Here is an 11,960-nt window from a genome sequence, read left to right on the forward strand (position 1 = left end):
AGGAACCTGAAAGTGAGAGGAGGGGATGGAATACTTTAGCTATGGTCTGTGCAACAAGTATGGGATCATTTAAAGAGCGACCAATGGACTGACAAGGCATTGGACTAAGTTAATAAAGGTTTGTCTTCTAATTGAAGATATGGGTATTCTGAGTCCTTATTAGTCACTATAGTAACTGCTTGCAGAAATCCTTTTAGTAGCTCAAATTCATTTTCTGTTGAACAGGATGAAATAATTCAAAATAAAATACCTCCTTTCACATATTTTTCCCCCCTTTTCCTCTCTTTGGTTTAATCACAGAAGAGGGGATTAGTTGCTTTTGGTTCCTAGGGATCCAGACTCAAAGCAATGCTTGAAATTAAAAGACCAAATGGCAATGAGTGAAGGAATTAAGAAAGTCGCCTCTTTCTTGGCAAGGACCTAAGCAAGGGATATGGCTCTTTGCCAGGTAGCAAAAGCACTCTGCCCAAGATAAGATATCAGACAAATATATTCATTAAATTAGGTAAGTGACTTCAGCTGGACTTTAATGCTTTCTCAAATGAAGAGAATAGTACATGTGGAGGTATAAATCAGCCCTTATTTTCAGAATAATCTATGATGTCACTATCCTTTTGCAGCTCTCACATGGTAATCTCATAAAGTTACATTAGAAGGAGAAAAAAAGAGTAGATCAAGAACATGGTCTGAAAACTAAATACTAAAAACAGTTTTCAAGTGCAATTTTATCAGATGTTTATTCATTTTTAACATTTATAAACTGCTTTCCGCCCCAAGGCAGCAGACAATCCAATTAGAAATACAAAACCACCAACTTCTTAAAACCACCATAAAAGAAGCAGCAAAACACAACAAACATCAAAAATGCATAACTGTTAGCAGGAGGGCCATACAAATCAAATCTACCCAGGAGGGAACATATTAAATATGCTTATAGCAACCTAAATAGAAAGACCTTTCTTAACATTCAGAAGATTAAAAGGTGGGGGGCTAGACACAACTCCTAAGGCAGATAGCAGTACACAACTTCACCAGCTGCTCTCAATGAGTGGGCAGACTCGTGAAGAAGTGGAATGTGCTGCAAACACATCAGTCCAAACCATTTACAGCAGTTGTTCCCAAACTGTGAGCCATGGCTCCCTGGGGAACTGTGGAAACCAGTTAGGGGAGATGCAGAATCTCGACAAAAAACCTGCCGCCCTATACAATGTAGAAGATTGTAGACCCATTGGGGAGCTGTGGCCAATGGTCCAGCAGGTCATGCAAGTTGGAAAAGTTTGGAAAGCACTGATTTAGAGCTTCAATGGGAGTAACCAGCAGCTTGAATTGGGTTGGAAGCATACTAGGAACCAGTACAAATTTAACAAAAAATGAAGGTGTGCATTATAACAACAGGCCCCCATCAGGAATCTGGGAGCAGCATTCTGCATGAACTGCAGATTCCACACACCCTCAAGTAGAGCTTAGACAATAATCTATACAGGATGTGTCACAAAAAAAAGTGTTGCAGTGACCAGATCTGCTTGTCTAAAACGAGCTGCAGGAGTACCTGTTAAAAACTAGATAAAGGTGCTGCTGCTGGTTTATTTGTTTGTTTAAACAAAAACCCAAACAAAAGAAAATCACAGATCTTATACTGTCTAATCTATTTTAATCTTTCCCTGGATTATTTTATGCAAGTCATTATATTTCACACTTTCTGAATTATAAAATATGAGTAACCAACATACACGTGTTACAGGACTGTTTCCTATGCGAGAAGGACAATATGAAGAATGCCGTCAACACATTTACAAGCAGATCCACTAACTCTGCAGTCTGGCTTGCAGGTTGAGAATGTGGATCCTCTCTTTTTGCAATGCTTACTGGTGGGCAAGCCCTACACAGTTTGTCCACTGTACTCTGCAGCTTGCTTCTCAAGCTCTCCATAATAAGTACAAATCTCAACGAGGGGAGTGAAGCGAGGCGAAAGGTTGTTTTCTGTTTGGCTTGAGAGTCGAAACTATTAACGCCACCACCTGTCCAACAAGGACAGCAAGGCTCTGTCGTCAGAGTACCTGCAACCCCTTTCAGGCACAGCTTGTTCCTTGCTGAATAAGAAACAGGCCAGAAGCAGCCATCCCACAACAATTCCGACACAGCATCTCCAGCTTCTCTTTCTTTCAGGGTAGGCCATTCCTTATGCAGGGGTAGGGGAGACTAAAGGGATTGGTGAATCCCTTTCACAGCTATTTGTAATGTAAGGACATGACCAGCACAGCATCACAGTTTTAAGCTGCAATCTTATATACCAGTGATTCTTACTGTGAGCTATGGCTCCCTGGGGAATCCTTGTGAAAAACCCAGTGCCCTATACAGTATATAGGATTGCAGCCCTAATGGGGAGCCGCGGCCAATGCTCAGTAGGTTAAGGGAGCTGCCAGCTGAAAACTTTGGGAACCACTGCTACACATGCTTACCCAAGAATAAGTCATACTGAATTCAACAGGGCTCACTTCTGAGTAGCTTTGCACAGGACTGAGCTGAAAGTCATTATTTTCTCAATGTTTTTTTAAAAAGAACATCAGATTTGGACTGGAATATTCTAAAATAGTTGTGCTTAACTTTTTTATTTAAAAAAGAAATCACACATTTTCTTTTTTTAAACTACACAGGACAACACACATTTTGCTTCCTTAAATGTTACACCAATTCCTGGGTATATTTGGGGTGCTGATTCCGATAATGGCATCCGTTTTGCCCTATCACATCTAGTTTTGGATATACGGCATAGTTTCATTAGTGAATGGTTCAAGCAGCTTCCTCATGAAGAAGCCTACACCACGGCTTCCTCAAGAGGAAGCTGCTTGAACCATTCACTAATGAAACTATGCCGTATCTCCAAAACTAGATGTGATAGGGCAAAACGGATGCCATTTTTGGAATCAGCACCCCAAATTCATATCAAACCACCATAAATTTTGGGAAAAACATTTCTGACCCTCAATTTTGTAGGCCTGTGTTATTTATTCATTCAATCATTCATTCAATTTATATCTTGCCTTTCTCCCCAAGGGGCACCCAAGACCCTTTTTAAATTAACATTGATCAAGAACTAGTTCAATTATTTGATTAAGAGCCCAATCCTATCCAACATTCCAGCACTAATGCAGGCATGCGATCCTGTCATGGGGGCCAACCACAGAGGCCTCCTCGGGGTAAGGGAATGTTTTCCCCCTTATCTCAGCACTACATTGCATCATTGGGTTTGCCAGCATGTTTTACATGCAAGATACAATCCTTAAAAATAAGAATCTTAAAGCAAATGCTGACACAACCATAACTGTAGCACAACTAAAAGCAGAGGCATTTTTATATTAAAAAGTATCTGGGAGAGCCATTTTAATTTAATTAGGCCTGCCAGCATTACAACAATAAGATCTTAATAAGATTTTACATTTATCCTATCTGACAGCTGTCAGATAACTTACGACAACTTGTTGTAAGAGGCGACTGAACAACCACCGGGTAGATGGGACTCGTTAGCCTGGGAAGGCAGCTCATCTGAGAGAAGGAAAACTCTGATCCCAAACCTCCATTGCCTTGTGGCTACAGCTCATCTGAGAGAAGGAAAACTCTGATCCCAAACCTCCACTGCCTTGTGGCTACATCCAATTATGGAAAAGGCTTCAGGAGTCAACCTCGAGGCAAAATCCGGAGCCGGAGTCCCTGAGGAAGTTCATGGCTGAACACAGTCACGTTCTGGCAACTCCTGCGACGCCGCTGGAACCAACCGTATTGGCCTCTGCCTTTCCATTGGACCATTTCAGCGACGTGGAGAGGGAGGATTTGCTGCATGGGTAACAGTCTATCCTCCATATCTACTTTACCCAGGCTTCGCGCACTGGAGAGGACACTCTGTTCCAGAACACTATTCAGAGTGCGATACCAGAGTCTTAGACTGAAGGATGCCAACAAGGTATCTGACAGCCAGTCACAAATTGTCTTTGGGGGGGGGGGGAGCACCCATAAGGCCAAGTGAAGAAGTTGTGTCAGGAAGAAGACTGGCAGTGGGTGTCCCCTCCACTTGCTTCCATTGGGGGGAGCAGGGGATGGTACATTTACTATTAAGGGTAAGGGCAGCATTTGGCTCAAATGCCTACGGTGCCAGGAAGCCTCAGGCCGGCCCTGTTCTGATAGTCAATGAAACATGACTTATTCTTCAAAACGTTTATCTATTTTTGCTCTCCAGAACCTAAACTAAATAAAATTTGACCATCTGACTATTCCAAATTTCAATCTATTATATGCTTCAAATAGCTTCACATCTTACTATAAACTTTTATTGCTCAAAAACGGACACACGAAATACACACGAAATAACACACGAAGGAATAATCCCCTCCAAAAAGCCTATTGCTGTGGACATCTTGGCTAGCCAGAGGTGAACCCAAAAATCACCAGCCTAAATTCTAGGGACGTGCCGGAGCCACAATGCTGAGACTTGAGTAGGATCCGCAGATACAGGGATACAGGGATCTGTGGATACCATGCAAGGAATGGTCTGAATAAATCCCCATGACTATGCAGAAGATAAAATGAAGAAACAATTGTGCACCTAAGGGTGGGGGACTACGACACATGCTCCTCTCCTTCATGAGTCTCAGTGGCTGATGGATGTATTGTTCCAGCTGGCCCTGGGACATCTCATCAGGTGTTAAAAGTCATAAAAAGGGAAAAACAGACAAACAAAAAACAGTAAAACCACAGCTACTTACAAGGTTCTGAGTTTAGGCATATGATTGAAACTTGCCACTGAGAGTCTTGTGATGTTGTTATTGTTGAGGGTGCTGCAAAACAATAAAGAGAAACACAAACATTTCAAATGACACACCGGTTCTTGCAGGATCCAAAATACCCCAAAGTCTCTGAAATACACTGAATTTTGCTGGTTTAGGCATACACATAAATCAAAAACAAAACAAAGCAGCAAACTGCAGCAGGGACAGCTCTGTGTTTTAGAAAGAATTAGGAACAGGAAATAGTTTTTTCTACATTCTGCATAAGGAATTCAGAGTGTAATACTCCTAAATGATTTTATCAATAGGTACTAAAGACACTTTGCTTAAAGAGATAGGTGCATGTAGCAATGAACAGTGCAATTCTATGCATATCTACTCAGAAGTAAGTCCCATTGTATTCAATGGGGTTTACTCCCAAGAAAGCGTTACAGGATTGAAGCCTAAGTCTAGGATGCAAAGAATGACAGTGGCTCATTGAGGTAGCAATGTTCATCATACAACTGATAAAATTTAATCTTACTCTTGATATAAGAGTAATACTTACAAGACACACTCAACACAAAGATCCTGTCCCCAGCTGGTTTTGTGCAGGGAATGAAGGCTCCTGCAAAATGCCCAACTTGTGAGCATAACCTTTCCATAGAGAACGTGAGGGAGGAAAGAAGGGAACAAAAATGTCTTGCTCAGTTATTGCAGGAGGTACCAGCAGAACTGAGCGTGAACATGAATGAGAGAAGGTCAGTGGTGACCATACAATCTGACTGGCTAAGTAAGACAAGCCAAAAATTTTGAACATACGTGCAGACCTATCTTGATTATGGACTACAATGCCATAAAGCAATGGTTCCCAAACTTTTTCAGCTGGCAGCTCCCTTGACCTATTGGGCCATTGGCCGTGGTTTTCCATTAGGGCTACAATCTTATACATTGTATAGGGCAGCAGGTTTTCCTGCTGATTCCACAGCTCCCTGGCCAATTTTCATGGCACCCTGGGGAGCCACGGCTCACAATTTGGGGACCACTGCCATAAGGATTAGGGAGGTGGGTTAGAAGAGTCTCAGATCTAAAGAGAATAGTTTCTGATTGGAAAATAACATAGTAGTTTTCTGCTTGCTTGCTTGCTTGCTTACTTACTTACTTATTTAGTAAGTAAGTAAGTAAGTAAGCAAGCTTTCTGTATAATCTCCCATGATGCATATTTCAGTTTGGTGGTTAAAAAATGTGATAGTTCTGGGGTTCAGCAGGGTGTGAAGTGAAGAAGCCTGTCTCTCTGTGTATCAGCAGTAGTTGTACTTGTTAATCCCCTGATCACTATAACCTGAATAGTACCAAAGCACTGGGATGTCTCAGTGCTCAAGGCTATGACACGGACAACATTCCCTTGGACTGAGTGTGCTCATTTCTGTGGCTCTGAGCATGGAAAGAAAATATGTATGACAACATTTGTTTGTCGTATTTGCCTTGTATTGCCTTGCCTTTGTTTTGCCTTGTATTTTAACCTGATTGTTAGCCGCCTTGGGTGCCCTTCTGGGAGAAAGGCGGAATATAAATCGAATAAATAAATAAATAGCCACAGTAAAATCAATCTAAGTGACTCAATTGCAAGGTAAGAAGGTTTATGACATGCGAACGTTTTTGACCAATAATCCCTTATATTAGAAGAGCACGGAGAACAGTTTCAGAATGTTACTGTCTTTGCACTTATCAGCGTCACCAAACTAATGAGAACCATATTGCAACTTCATATTCCTTTGAAAAAACCTAAGTATTACTATTTTATTACTATATACACAAGATTTGTTTTCTCAAGGCATTTTGTTAAAAGGAACAAAGTGTTCTTGAAACACTCCAGAGATGCTAACCAGCGATGTGAATTGGATAGCATTCTGCCAATTAATGCTGATTGCTCTGAGAATTGCTGGAATATACTAGAATTTCCTAAATATTTTTTGCAAATGCAGGCTAGTTCCCATATCTGTCTGGAGTGATGCATAAAACAAAGTAAGTAAATAGCTGTACCAGTATTCTGAAAAAGAATGTTTCGCCTTGCTACTGGCTCACGCTTGTGAGTTTAAAGCTGCACTCCTATGCATACTTACCTGAGAGTAAGCCCCACTGAACATAGTGGGAATTACTTCTGAGTAAACCTGTACAGGATTGCCCTATTAAGTGTCAAAACTTAGAACATTTTATTTAATTCAGTGGATAATGTTGCTAATCTCTACCTCCTCTCTTCCAACTGCCCAAAATGTTCCTGCAATCTGTTTATGGTAATCTTGGGGCCAAGTAACCATTTCTTAGGGTTGGACAGCATTGTGACAACTGCCAGAGCTGTTGCTTTCTTCTTTGCCATTTGTTTTTCACTATTTGATTTTTTTTTTTCCACTGAGCAGCAGCAGGAGGAAATTAAAAAAGCAGAAAGATGTAATTTTGAAACCCACAACAGCACACACAGGAGCGATTCATTGGCAGAAGGACTACCTAAAACTCTTTCAAGACATCTTTTTTAATTGTCTGAATTTCAGTTAGACTGTTTAATAAGAAACTTTGCACTGTCACAAGGATCCCCCCACTGCACCCCAACATGTTTTTATTAGCAGAAATACAAGGCCTCTGGCCATAGTAGTAACACTAGTCAGAGTTAGGAAACTGTGGTTAAGATTCATATATATACACACATTCTTGTTGGCATCCTTAAGTCTCTTCAGTGTGTATATACATACACACACACACACACACACACACACACACACACACACATATGGACCTTATATATATATATATATATATATATATATATATTTACAATACACATACAACTCTGTTACACATGTGATGTATGAAACATACAAATTGCCCTTGTGCAATAATGCTGTATTGTAGCAAAAGTACAGTTAATCAGATAGAAAACTGAAAAAGTAACCTTATTTACTAACTTCTAGTGGATTATCATGAAGGAATTTACAGACTTGTGATTTCAGATCTCTCTCTTTTTCACCTTTTTAGAGGCCATGTACACAACTGCTGAAGGAACAGAATCTACAGAAGGATACACTTTCTTCAAAATATTTTCTCTTGATCATTTATCACTTTACAGATAGTTATATTTAACTAATTTGCTACATCTAGCCAATTCTGTAGTGATACAAACAGTGAGGCTCATTATATCTTGAGACAGTCCAATAGTGTTTTATGGTGAATTGATCTAACAATGGGAACAACCTGGACTTATACCACATATGGGCATGTGGTAGTATGTGATTAATTTAATATATATGATACATTAATGCACCAGGGCCTTATGAGAGCTCATTGAAAAGGCCTTGCTTGACCTTCACTGCCCACTTCACATAGGACAACTTTAAATTACTGCTATGAAGTTAAGGTTCTTTGTAAACAAGAGAAAAGCTTAATAACCTGCTCAATCCAGTTTTGTAAAAGATAATTGCCAATTATATATTTGTAAATTGCTGATAAAATAATGCAGAACATATGTAACAGCATTAACAGAATATTACCTATCTTCATTCTTAAATAATGAATATGTTTTGAAATTAAAACTTTTTTCCTTCAAAATATCATCCTACCCATAATGCTATTCTTCATGTTCAATAAAATCCAATAATTGTGGTGGCAATTTTTAAAATGCCAACTAGTATTTAACAATCTTCCACCATTTGATCTGAACAGAGATTAGCTCTTAAACTGACAAATACTTATCACATTTTTGTCATCTGTCTGAGTTTTCTTTGGTTTAAAATGTGTTTTCATTCTGAGAAAGGCTTTCTGATTTTGAAAAAAAAACTGTCAAAAAACAACTAAGAATTAAACTTCTCTGCTGTCAGATTATTGTAGCTTTGAAGTTAGTAAATAAGGTTACTTTTTCAGTTTTCTATTTGATTGTTTTTCTTAAGAAAGCAAATTAAAATGATGCAGAATTTACATAGAGCATTGCATTCTCTTGTTACACATACAGCCTTAGTGACATCAAAAGATGTTCCTAAGCAATATGCAGCTCTGACAAGTGAGCTAAGCTATTTTTTTTTAATTAGCCATTTTCCTCATTGTTTTTACTGCTTGTGTGCAGACAATTAGAAATTATTTTGCCATAATGAAAGGTTATATTATAATAATTAAAGTTCAAAATCAGAAGGGAAGTGTCAAAATAGTAAGCTGGTCACACCTTCAGTTTAATGTGGACAGGTAGCACTCATTGGCTCAGCAATTCAAAAGGTACTTAAGTTTCTTTTGCTTACCTGCTTATTTGTAGGATAATCTTGTTGACTTCTGTGAGGCTATTTCACAGTGAACAGCTTGCAGACAGCAGCTCAGGAGCCAAAACCAATTGTAAAAAAACTGAATATGGAAAGCCATATCTCTTGAAAACACCACATTCCCTTCTCTTAGAAAATTAGCTTTCTAAAAGCTGCTAAAGTGTATTCCAGGCTTTGTGTTTAATACAAAGAGCTTATGTCTTTGCATTGTATGGGATCTGAGCAATGGAAAATGGTTTTACAAGAACAAATTGAATCATAAAACTCCTTTCTTTTGCTGTTTTAAGGGAATTATTTTGCCTTACATGGTTATCTTCAGTGAATGTGATGTCCTTGTTAAATAACCAATATTCCCATTCTTCCCATATGTTTTCAATATCCCACAAAACATCAAAGTGGATTTTTTTTCCATAATACATCTTTTCATTTGAGCATTTTGACACCAAAACTGCAGCTACCAGATAAGCTTCTGCATTTGAACTTCCCTGTTTAAGAAGAGAGACAAGCAGTTACTTACAGTACTTCCAGATCACGGAGAGCCCTAAACGCCCCATCTTCAATACAGCTGATCTGATTGTAATCCAGTTGCCTGTTAAACAGATTAGGAGGCGATACATGAAAGAGATGCAGGCTGGCAGCATTACTGGTAAGGAAGACTCCTTAACAGATGAGGCTTTGAGAACTAGGCCAGGCTAAATGAAATGTACTCCCCAAATACACTCATCTGCTTAAGAATGTCACACGCCATTCTGGTCTGGATGTCGCCACTGAAATCTCTTTTTGTTCTGAACTGCGTGTGCAAGAACACGACAGCCCTGGGAAAGCTCCCGTAAATAATAACGCACCTTATATTAAATGCCAAAGGAATGCAATTTCATTACATCAAGAAAAGCTATCCATTAAAAGCTCTCAGCGTCATCTCGCTGAAACAATTTCATTAAGGGAAAGGGCTGTAAATCACTTAATGTCACATGCATCCCCTCAGTGACCTAACAGAATCCATTTATCAGAGAAGCCCAGCTGCATGTTAATTTCACTATCCTTGGCAAGGAAGAGCGGGAGAGACCACCCTTCGTTCTTTAAAGGCAGCTTCCTTCCAGAATTTCACATTCTTAGGCGTGTAGCTGGGTCATTACATTCTACAGTTTCTCTCTGAACTAAACCAGAGCATAAGTCAGTTGAGAAAAAACAAGTCTCAGCATCTTTCTGCACAGTTCATCGTTTTTGTGATTCTATGCAGAGCGGATATAATGAAGGAATGGTGGTGTCTGAGACATAAAAACCAGCACTGCTGCCTGTGCATTATTAATCTTTAAATATTAAGATATGAAAAATTTACACTCCGTTTTCTAAAAATATTGCTACTTTCTCCAACTCAAGGCAGTGGTTACGACCTCATGTACAGAACAGTGAGAGATGGCAATTTAGAGTTGAGAAAAAACACGAGAACACTCTGGCTCAGTGATTCTCAACCAGTGTGCAGTGAATGCTCTGCAAATGGTCTGCAGGTATACTAGGGAGTTTAAGGGACAGTTGTTTATTAGTAGACCAATGGGGGATGGGAGCCTCCCATCATAACTGTCAATTGTCAAAAAAACTGATGGTGTTCCTTGTCAGTGTACCATGAGCTGAAAAAGGTTGAAAATCACTGCCCTGGTAAGAGTGACCCATGTAAATACTGGCCAAGAGAAATGGATTAATTGCCATCTTAAAAATGTTTACTCATAAGAAAGTTCCACATAGTGCGACTCATTTCAAAATTAATATGCTAAGGGTTGGGATGGTAAGTTCACATTTTTCTGAACTTAAGATCAAATTGCTGTTTCTTTTAAAGGAAGATGTATATAAACATAAAACACACACAGGCAAGCACATGTGCAAAACCTCTTTTTCATCTGTCTATCCATTCCAAGCAAGTAAAGCAGGTGGTCAGAAATGGTGAGCATGTGAAAACCTTAACATAATGTTTAATGATACAAATATTTAAATTTTAAAAAAAAGTTAATATGACATTCTTAAACATGCCTACAAGTGTGCTTTGACAACAGCTGGACTGCTTATTTCTATGCATTTTTATTCAGCAGCTACTGCCAATGACTTCAAAAGGATCTTTGTAAGTAGGGATCTAGGAGATCCCTAGTAAGGGTGCAAAAGATCAGTTTTAATTAACTTACAGCGCAATCCTGAGCTGCACATGGGCCAGCTCAAGTCCCTTGTGCCAGCCCAGGAGGGTTGCAAATGTGCCTAAGGCACGTTTGTGCCTCCTCAGGAATCAGGAGCACAGAGGCGCACTGGCCTGCAGAAGCTGGAATAGGCCTCCACGCCAACAGAGACTCTTGCGTCTTGCATCGGCTGAGCTTGGCCGACATAAGATTCTGGGGTGGGCGGGGATGAAACGGGAGGGAGGTGTTCCGAGGTGTGAAGAGGGTGGATAGTGGGTAGCCCCGGGGGCAGGCTGGTGGAGAGCAGGAGCTGGGACTGGGATCCGGCAGTTATGCCAGATCCCAACCCCTATTCCTGGGGAGGTTGGAGCTCTCTTCTGACTTGCATCACCTCAGGAGGTGGCGCAGGTTCGAGGTGACCCATAGGGGCCAGGGCACCTTATCCAGGGGTAAGGGAAAAGTTTTTCCTTGCCTCTGGCTAAGCAGAGGTATCCTGGTATCCTGTGCTGGATACCTCTTGGCTTGCCTGTTCCAGCGAAGGATAGGATTGCGCCCTAAACATCGCTAGTCCACAACAGTACTGGGGACCCGATCCAATCCAACTTTCCAGTGCTGATGCAGCCATGACAACAGGAAGTGTACTGCATCTTGTGGCGGAAGAGGATCATCAAGTACTCTTCAAGGCAAGGGAATATTTGTTCCCCTACTTTGGGGCTGCACTGAGGTTGCCCCTGTGCTGGAAA

General features: G+C 40.3%; 1 protein-coding gene across 1 annotated transcript in view; it reads right to left on the reverse strand.

Moving 5' to 3' along the window:
* SLIT2 (slit guidance ligand 2) overlaps positions 1-9,626 on the reverse strand; it is a 92,262-nt gene extending 82,636 nt beyond the window's left edge. The window contains exons 1-2 of the mRNA XM_066633000.1: positions 9,573-9,626; positions 4,758-4,829 (exon numbers count right to left, since the gene is read on the reverse strand). Of these exons, the coding sequence (XP_066489097.1) occupies positions 4,758-4,777 (20 nt within the window). The 5' untranslated portion in view covers positions 4,778-4,829; positions 9,573-9,626. The remainder of the gene's footprint in view (positions 1-4,757; positions 4,830-9,572) is intronic.
* Positions 9,627-11,960: the final 2,334 nt, after the last annotated feature.

This window comes from Tiliqua scincoides, chromosome 6 (genome assembly GCF_035046505.1).
Source record: "Tiliqua scincoides isolate rTilSci1 chromosome 6, rTilSci1.hap2, whole genome shotgun sequence".
Classification (NCBI taxonomy): Eukaryota; Metazoa; Chordata; class Lepidosauria; order Squamata; family Scincidae; genus Tiliqua; species Tiliqua scincoides.